Consider the following 13,638-nt stretch of genomic DNA (forward strand, 5'->3'; position numbering starts at 1 on the left):
CACACTTATTACTATACTAGGTCCTGTTACAGAAGTGAAAACTGACATATATGTCACCAGCTTTGGACCTGTTTCTGATGTTGAAATGGTAGGTATTTGGAAAATTTAATGTACCTTTTGAGGTTTGAAGAAAACAAACAGAAAAGAGGGTAATTAGTATGTATTTTGCTGTCAATCACACAAAGCTAGAAAGTCATAAAACAGCCTAATAAGACTCAAACCTTTATCAGGAATAAGACATTAAATTTTCTTTTTAGCTCTAACATTTGAGGAATTTTTGGCTTAGAGTCATTCTCAACAAAGAAAAGAACTTTGCTAATACTAGTGCTATTACTTTTGCTATTACTATTACCTCATATGTAGTATTTTTTTTCCTTAGAAATGTATAAAAGAGGAGAAAATTAGAGAGTATAACTACTTTTGGTATGAAACTTTATACTGTAGTCATCATCGCATTTAGTGTTCCGTGTTGACTCAATCGCTCACTCTCCATCCCTACCCCTTCTCTCCTTTGCTCTCTCTCATGTTTAAAGAACTTAGAATACCAAACAGTGGTCAGGATGAATTCATCCATTCAGTTGTACTCTCTAATATTAAATATGTTTCATTTCAAGGTCAAATAGCTCACTTTACTTTTCTCCTTGACTCTGAGCTCCTAGGCTAATTTTAATAAAGTTTATGAACATGAAGTTTCTTTTTCACATATTTTATTTTGTCTTAAAGAGATGCTTATAGTTTTATGATTCTTTATGCAATGATATTGGTTACACATTAACTAATTTTGCTCCCTGGTCTAAAGTAAAGTATTAGGTTGGTGCAAAAGTTATTGTGGTTTTTGCAATTGAAAATAATTGCAATACCCACGATTACTTTTGTACCAACCTAATACTACAACTGTAATTACCTGGTACTGGCAGTTTTATTAAATTATAGTAATTACTTTTGAATGATTACTATGTACGGTAATTTATTTGTCTAATAAACGTAGAAGATTAAAGTATCAAGATGGACATGCTTTAATTGCTGAGACTTTTTTTGTTCCATTGATTTAAGGAAATTTCTGCCCCAATTAATTTCGTTTTTATTTAGAGGTTGTCTTTTTTCTTATGAGTGGGAAACAGGTTAGAGTTTAATGCATTTTTCTGCATATTTCTGTGTAGTCATCTGTGATTTGAGTATGTCACAAACTAATTTCCTTAGGAATACACAATGGATGTGTTCTTCAGACAAACATGGATTGACAAAAGACTGAAATATGATGGCCCCATTGAAATTTTGAGATTGAACAATATGATGGTAACAAAAGTATGGACCCCTGATACTTTCTTCAGGAATGGAAAGAAATCTGTCTCACATAATATGACAGCTCCAAATAAGCTTTTTAGAATTATGAGAAATGGCACTATTTTATACACAATGAGGTAGTCATTTTTCTCTTTTTCCCTCTTCCCTTTTAATTTCCTTCCTTCCTTCCTTCTTTCCTTCCTTCCTTCCTTTCTTTATGGATCTATAAATTTATTTTTAGAGAAAGAATTGATTCTAATTGTATTTTTCCATCATAGACTCACCATAAGTGCAGAGTGTCCCATGAGATTGGTGGATTTCCCCATGGATGGTCATGCATGTCCTTTGAAATTTGGGAGTTGTAAGTTACAATAAAAATATTAGAATTTATGATTATCTAATTTAAGCTGATATTTATATAGGTATGTGCATGTTTTTCCATAATTCAACATTAAATCATAGTCTGTGACAATAATTGCCCCAAATTTGACTTTTAGGAGACTTTTTATCTAATATATTTAAATAAAGAGATAAAAATAACACTTTTTCAAAAAAACTCAAAAACCTATTTCTACAGATAGCATAGGTAGACTGACTCATAAAGAATAGGTTGGTGGTCAGAGGTGAAATTTAGGGACCTTTGAACTCCATGTGTTTGTGGTGTAACATAGTGGGGACAGAGTCCCAGAGAGCAGTTTCCAGGCTCTCGGCCTCATATGGAAAGGTTCTGGCTCGGTTATGATGGCTATCAGCTGTAATCAGATGGCCATCTGCTGTGGCTGGGTGGCCATTCGCTGCTACTGGTTAGCCATTAGCCACTAATATAACTGCCATGGCTAAGCTATGTTGGTTGGTTTGTTGCTTGGCAGAGAGGCGGGCTGCGGATTGCTGCTAGCAAGTGGGGTTAGCAAGCGTGAACGGCGGACTGTGGGTCGGGTGGCTCCTGCTTCCTGTGTCTCCAACTCAACCGCCAGCGAAAATATAGTGGTATGACCCCCCATCCATGGCTCCATTGGTGTTCCTTTTTGGCCTCACCATATCTTGCGTTCTTGTGTGGGGAGTGGGAGCTGAGACCCCACATTACAGCAAGTATAAATTATTTTGTTTTGTTTTATTTTTGTAATTTAACAGAGTCCTTTATGGCAGACTTGAAAAAGGCCAAAGAAGGTTCAAGGCTTCTTGATATGACATAGGTTAGAATAATATAAGCAGCACTGTTAGTTTCAAAGTCGCTGAAGTATGATAAAAGCATAGTAGGAGGTGTAGTCTGATTTGTAGACAAAGCCAGGTAATATAGTACCTTGCAGACCACATTAAGGAGTTTGGATTCTATTCTAAATGCTGTAGGAAGCCTTTAGAAAGTTTTTTGAAAGGATGTAGCACTCTTGGCCTGACATTTCACTTCAGCTTTTCTACAGAGAATGGATTGTAAAAAGGCTAGAGTAGAAGTAGAGAAGAGTTGAAAGCTATTGTTTTAATAAAATCAAAGATTGTGGTGGCTTAGAGTAGGATGGTACCAGAGGAGAAAGTGTGAGATGGATGGATTTAGGATAGCTTGTGGAGGTGAAAGCAAGAGGATGAAATGAACTGGTAGGAAAGAATATGGAATTCTTTTCTGCTAAGCTCCCTTCTCTGAGATGGCAGCAAAATTTGATTGCCTTTTCTAATGTCTGCCTCAAATACTTGATTTAATCAGAATCTACCAAAAATAGATGCTGGTTTTTACTATTGCTTCAGATTCTTAGTTGCACTGATTGTGAAACTGTTGCCTGCTGTTATCATTGCTCATTGCTTAACTTAATGAGAATCAGCAGTCACCGTTCTTTTTATAATCCCTAGTAAGCACAGTATTCAGTAGGCTGAGTTAAAGTTAAAGAGAGTCATTTGCTCCCTGACCAGTGACTTAATGAGAGAAGATAAAAACAGAAGAATACATACATAGAAAAAATGATCTCACTAGGGCCAGAATTAAAGTCCATTTATGCTGTAATAATTTAAATTTTACCCAGTTAGTTCTAATCTAGGTTTACCTTTCCCACCCATCCCCCTCTAGCTCTCATAGAAAGCTCTTTAGAGTGACTTCAACATAGTTGGTGCTCAATCAGGGCTTGTACAAAATGAAGACATCACTCCTTGGAAGCTGATGTTTTTGGGCTGGGAGTTAAAGAGAGGTACATCTTTTGATCACCTTCACCTATTTTGTCGGCCCTCACCCTCAGCCTCAAATATTGAATCGTTAAGAAAAAGGTTATTCTTGCAAGGTAGGCTAGCCAAGAGAGGAATACCTGATTTAAAATATCATGGTCAGGAACATAGTATTTGGGGTCAGGAACATCGTATTAACATAGATGTATGTTAAACATGAATGTACTTCAGCAGATCAATGTTGACATAACTGTATACTGCTAAATGACAACACAACCTCACAGTTTGTTTTGCAAAGTGATTTGTAAAGATTATCTCCCTAGGTATCAACGCTGTTTGTAGAATTAAACAATTCCACAGAGGACTTACTGTACTCTAGCATTTTTAGGAAAGTTTGTGGAGGGTAGTACACAATGTATCTTGGTTCTTTGGAACTAATTTGTGTGTGAGCCAAGCTATCTGTTCTGTGGAGACTGGGAAGCAAGCAGCTGGTTTCCATTTGCATTGAACACCAAATAATAGGAAATAAGCTTAAATTGCTGCTGGGAGGGATTTGTTGAAGGTAGAAGGGAAAATGTTCTGATTTTAAGAGTTTAAAGGTAGTGGAACTGGTTATATATTTATATTCCCTGGAGAGCTTTACAAATAGCATAGTTGGTTGTCACTGCAATGATTCCCAAACAGCATGGGTATTCCCAAAGGCAGAGTCTGAAATAGGTTACTCCAGGAGAGGTCGCCCATCAATAGGATTTGTTTTTGTTTTTGTTGTTGTATTATTATAGACAGCATTTGGTATGTTTCTAATTGGCAGAGCTGCGTTAGGATGAAATAAATCAATATTGGTCAAGCACTGGAAGTGAGTTGGAGTGGAAAGAAGTAGCAGTATGACAGGTTGTTTTTTGGGGGGGTTATTATTTCTGCGTTTCAACTGTGTATCCTATTTGTATGGAAACATATCCAAGGGCATTAATGCATACATATGTAGCATTTTAGTACTTTAATTTCAGTCTCTCTTCCTCCAATTCTTTGGCATAAAAACAAGAAATAATCAAGGCTGTCTAATGCAGGGACTCAGCTCCTGCTCCCCGCACAAGAATGCAGGACATAGTGAGGCCAAAAAGGAACAACAACGGAGCCATAGATAGGGGAGTCATACCACTATATTCTCAATGGCAGCTGGTCGAGACACAAAAGCAAACATCCGCCAGTATCTCAGCAAGGGGTCTTCCTACACCCCAGTCTCTCTGGCAGCTGGTGAGACACAGGAAGTAGGATCAACAGGATCTGCAATCCACAATCCACTTGCTAACCACTTGCTAGCCGCAATCCACACCTGCTAGCGCAGCCCTGGAAGCTATATCAGTGGCCAATGGCTAACTGGTAACAGCTGATGGCCAACCAACCACAGCAGATGGCCAACTGACAACTGAACCAGCACCTTTCTACATGAGGCTGAGAGCCTGGAAACTGCTTTCTGGGAGTCTGTCACTACAGGCTGCTTAATCTCTACAGTTTTCTGAATATTGAACATGTTTAAATAAATCATAACGATATTATTTTAATTTATTCCATCTTTCTTGCACATGTCTAATATTCTTTAATGTTGACCATCAATGCTGACCAAAAGGGACACTGACTCTAACCACATTCTGTGCTCTCATTCAGATGCTTATCCAAAGAGTGAGATGATTTATACCTGGACAAAAGGTCCTGAGAAATCAGTAGAAGTTCCAAAGGAGTCCTCGAGCTTAGTTCAGTATGACTTGATTGGGCAAACTGTATCAAGTGAAACTATCAAATCCATTACAGGTGAGATGTTTAACGATTAAATCAATATACTACTTGGCATTAACAATGGAGTTTTGTCCTAGCTTTTTCACGGTAATATCTAGTGTTTTCAGTGGACAGCAGAAAGATTCCAGAAATAGTTGATGCCTAAATCACTGTTCAGATTTTTCAAACATATAATCTTGTTTTGGTTTAAAGTAAAATCTGAGTTTATGAGATGTGAGTTGGTTTTCTTATTCAGAAACAAAAGTCTGTAACCAAATATATTAAAATTATTTTCAACAGAATTCTGAGACAGGAAGTCTGACCACTGATTTTTTTGTAAACTGGATTTCCCTCTTTTTTTTTGATGCTTTCCCCAAATCTTTTTTTTTCTTGCCCAATTTTGTGGTGCCACCTTCTCCCTCTTTTCAAAGTAAAAACAAAATATAAAGCTGAATTACAAAATATATTAAGAGTATACATTAAAGCTGTTACATGAGTAGATGGATGATTATTATTGACAGTACTTGGTCTGTATTTGCTTTTGGAATGTGAATGGAATCATCATTGGACGCAGTTTTTATCATATTTAATGGGAAATTTGGCTGATTATTGCTTGTTCTAAAATGATTCCTTGCATACACATATTTCTATGGAAAAAGTATTTTTTGAAAAAGTTTATTTCCTAGCCTGCAAGTGAGATTGAAAACAAGTGGGATTTGAGGCTTCTGAATCTTGGGTTTTATAGTATGAGAATAAGACTACTACTTCCTAAGTCACTCTCTTAATATGTTCCTGTCAGATGTAACATTAAAAATATTTATCAACAACTACCGTGTTTCCCGGAAAATAAGACCCAGCTGGACAATCAGCTCAAATGCGTCTTTTGGAGCAAAAATTAATATAAGATCCGATATGATATGATATGATGTGATATGATATTAAAGACCCGGTCTTATATTACAGTAAAATAAGACTGGGTCTTATATTAATTTTTGCTCCAAAAGATGCTTTAGAGCTGATTGTCTGGCTAGGTCTTATTTTCAGGGAAACACAGTACCAGAAATCTTGTGGTTTGTTTTCTTATTAGCTTATTAGGTTTTTATCTAAATGCCAATAAAAGATGGTTGAACTCAGGGATGTTATATATGTCTCTTTTTATTTTTCTTCACATATATATAACATTTAGAAATACAGCTCTTTCCTAAAACTAAGGCAGTAAGACAAGCTCTTCCTAAGTATATGCGTATATATAATGTTTATCTGTGTATTACAGTTCTTTCTAAAATTAAGCTCTGTGTGCATTTCCATTTTTCTAGTGATTTTCTATTAAACTTACGTCTAAATTTCTCTCAAAAGATGCTGAAAATGAAGGCAACGTGCTCCCACAGTACTAGACCTTTAAAATAGAAAAGGCACCGTAAGAATTTCTTTAAAGTTGTAGCTTAATTTATTAAATTGCTTAATCGCGACATAGAACCAAAGTATTTTTCTGTATAATGGTATTCAATATCATTTCCCCTCCCCTAATTAGGAACTACATATTTCTCAATTTGTTTGCTATGCACAACAGATAACTTCTCTGCCTAGAATGCTTTTTGTTCGTCTGAAATATGATTATGAAGCCATTGGATAATTGGCTGTAGAACCAATAACACATTTTCCTCATGCTTTATTTGTAGGTGAATATATTGTTATGACGGTTTACTTCCACCTCAGACGGAAGATGGGTTATTTTATGATTCAGACGTACATCCCATGCATTATGACAGTGATTCTTTCGCAAGTCTCATTCTGGATAAATAAGGAATCAGTTCCAGCTAGGACCGTATTTGGTAATTGCAATTCATTTCTTGGGTATTTTTGTTCATGTTACATTTTGCTCATGATTTCATGGGAATAGCTCTTAGATCTTATTTCTAAGAAAATATTAAACAGTAATATGTCAGGCTGTACTGAGTCAAGAATCATATAAGCTTTCATTTTCATCTAGCCAATACAAAGTAATAAGGCTTGAGGAGACATCGGGCAGTTCATCCCTTCCTTCAGGGCTGCGTCAGATTTTCCTTATTGAGGCCAGGCTGATAAAGACCAAGCATGAATCTGGATAATAAATGTACTTTTGATGGTATTCTTGGGCTCCTAACTTAATGCTATATAACTAAATTAAAGTCATATTTAGGTGTTAAAATGAAATACACTGGGAGCTTCAAATAAAACAAATAGAAGTCATGGCTGAATGAATATGAAAGCCTTAGAATAATTTGGCTTTTAATGAAGAGGAACAAAATGCAAATGGTTTAAATGCATTGAGTTGGAAGGTATTATATGCTTCGTTTATTAGCTCATTGTTGTATTCTATCTTCTTTTCTGAATGCAACATGTATTTTTCCTCTTTGTTTTTCATAGCGGCTTTCTATATATCACATTTTAAACTATATACGAAGTCCAGAACATATGTGTTTTAAATTTTTATAGCTGTTAAGTAAGTCTTTTACATATCCAGTCATGCTTTTAAATAATAAAATTTGTTATAATGATATTTATTTAATTTAATATATTTCTCCATTCGTTTTCTGTTGACTGTGAGTAGCAAAAATATTCAGTAGTAGGATAAAAAGGAAAACGATCAGAATGATCAGGAATGGAGGTACACTCCTTATAGGAGACGTCAATCTCCCTCTGCTTTTTCTACCTGGTATGATCAGAGTCCTGGTACAATAGTCCTGATCACATAGAGCTGAAGGGATGCTGGTGAGAAGAAACTGGGTGTAGCGGAAGCTTCTCATGCCACTTCCCCACCCTTTTAGAGAACTGATGATAAGGGTATCTTAGTGTCTTCATTGGACTTGAATGTGGGAATATTTTCCATGGAAACCCCCTCCCCCCACCTTTTAATCTTAGAGAAGTTATTGGAATCCTACTGGTGAAACTTACAGAAGGATCAGTGCTGGGGGGTAGGGGGGCTGCGGTGTGACCTCAGGAAGACAATGAGTGTGTATGATGCCACAAATTACTTCACAGAGTTATGAGAGTTCGATGAAAAAATAACCACATATTGCAAGTATTGAGTAAATTTTTACTTTTGAAAATAGTTGTGAAAGAGACAAAACAACAAATCTAAGTTTTGGACTATAATAGATTAGGATTTAAAACCACCATCTGTGACTTATTTTATCCATAAAACTGTGAGGATATATCACTTCATAGACTAGTGAGAATTTAGATTTATATGCAGCACTTATTACAGGAACACTTAGGACATGTTAGCTATTTTCTCCCATACTTCTCTATGTAGTGGAGATTTATTTTGTTCTGACTTGATTTCCTTAATTTTTAATTGTTTTTTAAAGAAAACATAGTTCTAGTGTGTAATACCAGGCACTCTGCTATTATCTCATTTAGTGCTCACACTAATCTCAGGTCTTTTACACGTCATGTTCAGAAGCAACCTGAATGGGCAGGAAGTGTCTGCTGAGGCTGAAATCCGAGTCCCTTCATTTTTCCTAGTACAAACAATACAAATATTTCAATAACTATCATCATTGAAAATACAATCACTGGTACACATATTATCATTTTTATTGTCCTAAAGAATTTCTAGAACAGAAAACACTGACCCATCTTTGTGCCTCGGAAGTGGAGGTAATATAATGTGATAGGGCAGATTCTGGAGCGAGGCAGCCTAAGTTCTAACCCCAGGGTCTACCACTTATTAGCTGTGAACCTTCAATGAGTGTCCTCTTCCTGTTTCCTCATGTGTTAAAACAGGATGAAATCCTCATAATTACCATGAGGATTAAATGAGTTAATTTGGATAAAGCACTTGGAATAATGCCTACCAGACAGTAAATACTATTTGAGTGTCATTTATTATTATGGCGTTCACGCTGCCATCTACCTCGTTTGAGAATCACTGTTTGACACTATAATGTAAATGTCCTCCGTATTTTGTTGTTGTTGAGATTGCTGGTAGCTGCTATTCTGTTTCACATGTACCCAAATAATAGAAATGTCCAGTGCTGTGGAGAGGGATAGCATTGATTACGGCTGAACCCACCCACCATTTCTAGCCAGACAAGGACATTAAGTAGCACATAGTAAGGACACTGGCAATGTTATTAATGATGATGGTAAGATTTGCCATTGGCTCATCAGGGGCATCTTATTTAATCTTCACAATAACTCATTGAGGTAGGCATCGTTAATATTTATGGGTAATGACTCAAAGTGATTAAGAAACTTGTATAAAGTCACACACTTCCGAGTGATGGACCCAAGACAATTTCTGTCTGACTTTGGGAACTCTGCCATTTCTACTCTGCCATTCTGCCTTCACAGGGGGTATGAAGATGTGGGGGCTTGTGGAAAACTCCAGACCTGCTGAGTAAGAGTGGATGTATATACTGAAGATAATTTGTGGGTAGCTTTTTCCACTTGAAATGTGACATTTGCCTCTATTTTGTGCTCATGTGCTGAGATATTGGTTTTGATTGACCAGGTAAATTCTGTCCAATAATGAAGTCTTCAAAGACCTGAGATATGTCACAATGGTAGTAATTAACTGTTCAGTGAGGCTGTAGGGTGGTATTTTCCTAAGGAAGTTAAGTTTTAAGTATTTGAGGGGCATTAGCAATCTATTTCATGTGAGATTTAGGTAAAATTTAATTCTGGGCTAGTATTTATTTTTCTTTCCTAATTCTTCTTTTCCTCTTCCTCAAGAAGAGAATTTTCTAGGTCAGGTATTCACTAGAGATCATGCAAAAACAAAACAAAACAAAACAAAAATCTGTGTAAATATGGGAAGTAGAGTGAGCTAAATTCTCTCCAAAGGCCTTCTATCTCCAAAGTTGTGTGCCTCTAAGTTTTGTAATTATTCCAGTATAGTAAAACAGTAAACCTGAGTAAATGCCAGCTGGCATATCTAAATCATTACTTGTTCGTTTTCTAGGAGTGGGCAGCCAAAATTTTACTCTTGTGTACAGTCTTAGCCTACTCTTACATGTCCTCTCCCAGCTCCAGGGCCAGCATATTCAGCATTCTAAAAACAGGGACTGGCATCAATATGTGAATGTGTCAAAAATATTCTATAGTTATTGAAATGTTTTCAAGGGGAGATGCCAGCAAAGCCATTTACAACAGATGCACTGTCTTCCTAGATGCAGAGGAAGCATGGCTTCTTGTTTGAAGGGTTGGCTTCTGTTTGCTATTCTGTTGGTATTTACCAAAATACTCCACCTAAAACAGGTGGAATAAGCACATTCCTGTCATGCTAGGAGTCTTTTTTTTTAAAAAAATTTGAACTCCAGGCAGAGATAACTTTTTAATGTCTAAAGGTATGGTCACTTCAAACTGGTAGTCAGCGGTTTATACCAGTTACTTTCCTAATTTGCCGACAGTCATAAAATATGAACCATGATATCTGGCGGGGTCCTTCACACACTTTAAAATCAAATTGACTCTAAACAATGAGAGAAATGGAAAGTGGCCCCAGTTCCAACATCTTTTGCATTGATGTCCATAGCATCATTTAACATCTTCATGATCCTGGTGATGGACCCCTTAACAATCAAAAACTAATATCTGGATTCATGGCTCAATAATTGCATTGATATTCTGCTTACTCAACATTAATAAGGTAATTTCTTTACATGACAGCAGGAAAAGATGAAGAGCACTACTTCTGATCCTGAGAATAAATCGTGTTATTACAAAAAAATAAAGCGTGTTATTGAATAAAGTCGTGTTATTCAAAGCAACCTGGGGAATCCCTAAGTTGCTTATATTTGAGTTTGAGTTTCTTTGTTGGATATCACATTATGTTCTTTGCAGAATTTCCTGAGTTCTGAGTGGTATTCTTATTTAGTCTGTTTATATTTTATTTCCAAGTACTTACAACATAATTTCTATGTTATTGGAGGAAATATACCTAAGAAAGTTGTAGAACATTTTCGAATACTTAATAGGCCATTAAACTTAAATCAGTTTTTTCTTCTTATTCATAATAACTTATCTTCAAACTTTGTAGCTAAAATTTTTCAAAATTAATTTAGGGTTTATTCAATACATCTTATAGCATGGAAATGATACCATTTTTCTGAGATTTAAAATGGAGGCCTTCAAGTTATAAAGTCTATTTCTGAAACAAAGTCTAATAAATTCACAACATTACATTTTCATAGATATTTAGGTATCCATATGTTTGACCAAATAAACACATTTTATGTCTATTTTTATACAACTAAATTGCTAACTATATCACAAACTTTTTTTTAATGGGAATACAACCAAATTCTCATATTTCTTTTTCTGTATAGTTTATGGAATGTTTTTAAAAGATCTATAGCTCATACACTGTGCAGTTGCTCTAATTTTTCATGTTCTACACATTGACAATTCAGAAGGGACTGGAGAGAAAATGGATTGGTGAAGAGCTGGAAAAAAATGAGTTTTTATTTACTGTGCATTCATCATGTGCCTGGCACTATGTGATATATTATGGTAAATTCTGAAGCAATGTTAGACACGTCTGCTCTCACAGAGGCTACACCCAATCAAGTTGTGGAAACAAGGCTTGCATACATGGAACAATTAGGAAACAATACAAGGCAGAATATAATTAAATGCTGAATTGAGGAGACAATATGATTTCTCCCTAAATCAAAATATTTTTTTTTTCTTTATTGTTGCATGAGGCTCATTATCTCTTTAGTTTAACATGTATTGTTTGGCTTTCAGCTAGGAAATGGCATAGATTGGAATACGTAGTTTAGATGCCTTCATCATCTTCATCATCATCGTTGGCATTATATAGAATGAGTTTAAATGGATACAGTAAATCCCCACGAAAATTTCCAAGCTTAACTAGATACCCTGGATATAGATAAGCAAAGATGCAGAAAGGGACAACTGTACAAATATTAGCATCCTCAAATAATTCATTTCTCTATAGTTCTAGTGGCAAGTGGAATTTTTCCATTGAAAATGGAAACTAATCTTTTTCCGGGGTTAGCAGGCATTCCTGTAGGTGATATGCTTCAGAAGCCTATTGATGGAAGAGAAGTACCTCTATTCTTGTTGCAAATACTTTCCTCCCAACTATAAATTGATGGGCGGTAGATTGTCTAATATTTTTCAAGCCAAATTGTTGTAGAAATCTATTTCTCAGGAATATACCTATATTATTTTACATAAATTAAGGTCTTTTACAACTAGTAAATTTGTTATTTTAATGCAGTAGGTAATATTCACTTGAAGATTATAAGTATCTATAATTTGTGCTTTTTCTGGTAGTGATTCTCAATAGCCAGGGGCCATGTCTATCCCAGAAATTCTGATAATCCAATTTTCAGTGCTGCTAATTTCCCACTCCTGGTTGAGAATCATTGTTTCAATAAGTAGCCCTTTCTATTAGGTGTGTGTGCGAGTTTCTTAGGTATGTTGGCTCAGAAACTAGTAACGGCCCAATGTATGCTAGGTGCCTAACATACTTATAACCTTTATCGCAAACCCATATGTAGGTAGGTATCAAATGAAGACCAGTGAGTTTTCATAACTTAATCCAATTCCCACTGAGCCAGCAACAGAAGAGCCAGGATTTGAACCATGTCTGTCTCACGCCAAAGACTGTGCTAATTTCACCGAACTACTAGAATTAGAATCTTCCATCAAAGATGGTTTGGTTTGAGTTATTATAAACTCTGTTACCCCCACCTTGTCAAATCCCTAGTTTTTTTTTTTTTTTTTTTTTTTTTTTTTTATAGCAGTAATGGTAAAGTATTTTGACTCTTGGCTCTTTTGTTTTGAAGGAATAACCACCGTCCTCACCATGACGACCCTGAGCATCAGTGCGCGGCATTCTTTGCCCAAAGTGTCCTATGCTACTGCCATGGATTGGTTCATAGCTGTCTGCTTTGCTTTTGTATTTTCGGCCCTGATTGAGTTTGCTGCTGTCAACTATTTTACCAATGTTCAAATGGAAAAAGCCAAAAGGAAGACATCCAAAGCCCTCCAGGAATTGCCAGCTGCACCCATGCTGAGAGAAAAGCATCCTGAAGCACCGCTGCAGGTATTTGACTTAATCTTCGTCAGGTTAAGATTTCAGTTTCTTGATCAAATTTACATTGCCAGGGGAAAAACTGAGAACTTGAAAATCCCAATGACGATTTGTGAGTCGTTTAAAAATCCAGAAAAATTTGAAAGTATAATCATAAATTTAAACTTTGGAGCTGTGATTAAGGGCTTAAAAATTAAACAGCTCTGTATGAGCCAGATGGAGCTGGTTGTTTGAAAGTTCCCTTCGGATTTGAAAGTTTTTGACAGAAAGGGGCAAAATCTCATGTATACTATTAGGAGGAACCTGTGGACATCTTTGAGTGCGTGTTAGTAGAGTTCATTGAACAAAATAAAGCAGTGGGTTCTTAACATGGCTCCACATTA

At 36.0% G+C, this 13,638-nt stretch overlaps 1 protein-coding gene across 2 annotated transcripts in view; it reads left to right on the plus strand.

Moving 5' to 3' along the window:
* Window positions 1-13,638, plus strand: part of GABRA4 (gamma-aminobutyric acid type A receptor subunit alpha4) — a 67,622-nt gene that overhangs the window by 16,594 nt on the left and 37,390 nt on the right. For both annotated transcript variants that reach the window (XM_033106809.1, XM_033106810.1), the window contains 6 exons: window positions 21-88; window positions 1,201-1,421; window positions 1,563-1,645; window positions 5,095-5,238; window positions 6,882-7,034; window positions 13,008-13,267. In XM_033106809.1, the coding sequence (XP_032962700.1) occupies window positions 21-88; window positions 1,201-1,421; window positions 1,563-1,645; window positions 5,095-5,238; window positions 6,882-7,034; window positions 13,008-13,267 (929 nt within the window). The remainder of the gene's footprint in view (window positions 1-20; window positions 89-1,200; window positions 1,422-1,562; window positions 1,646-5,094; window positions 5,239-6,881; window positions 7,035-13,007; window positions 13,268-13,638) is intronic.

Source organism: Rhinolophus ferrumequinum, chromosome 5 (assembly GCF_004115265.2).
Source record: "Rhinolophus ferrumequinum isolate MPI-CBG mRhiFer1 chromosome 5, mRhiFer1_v1.p, whole genome shotgun sequence".
Taxonomy (NCBI): domain Eukaryota; kingdom Metazoa; phylum Chordata; class Mammalia; order Chiroptera; family Rhinolophidae; genus Rhinolophus; species Rhinolophus ferrumequinum.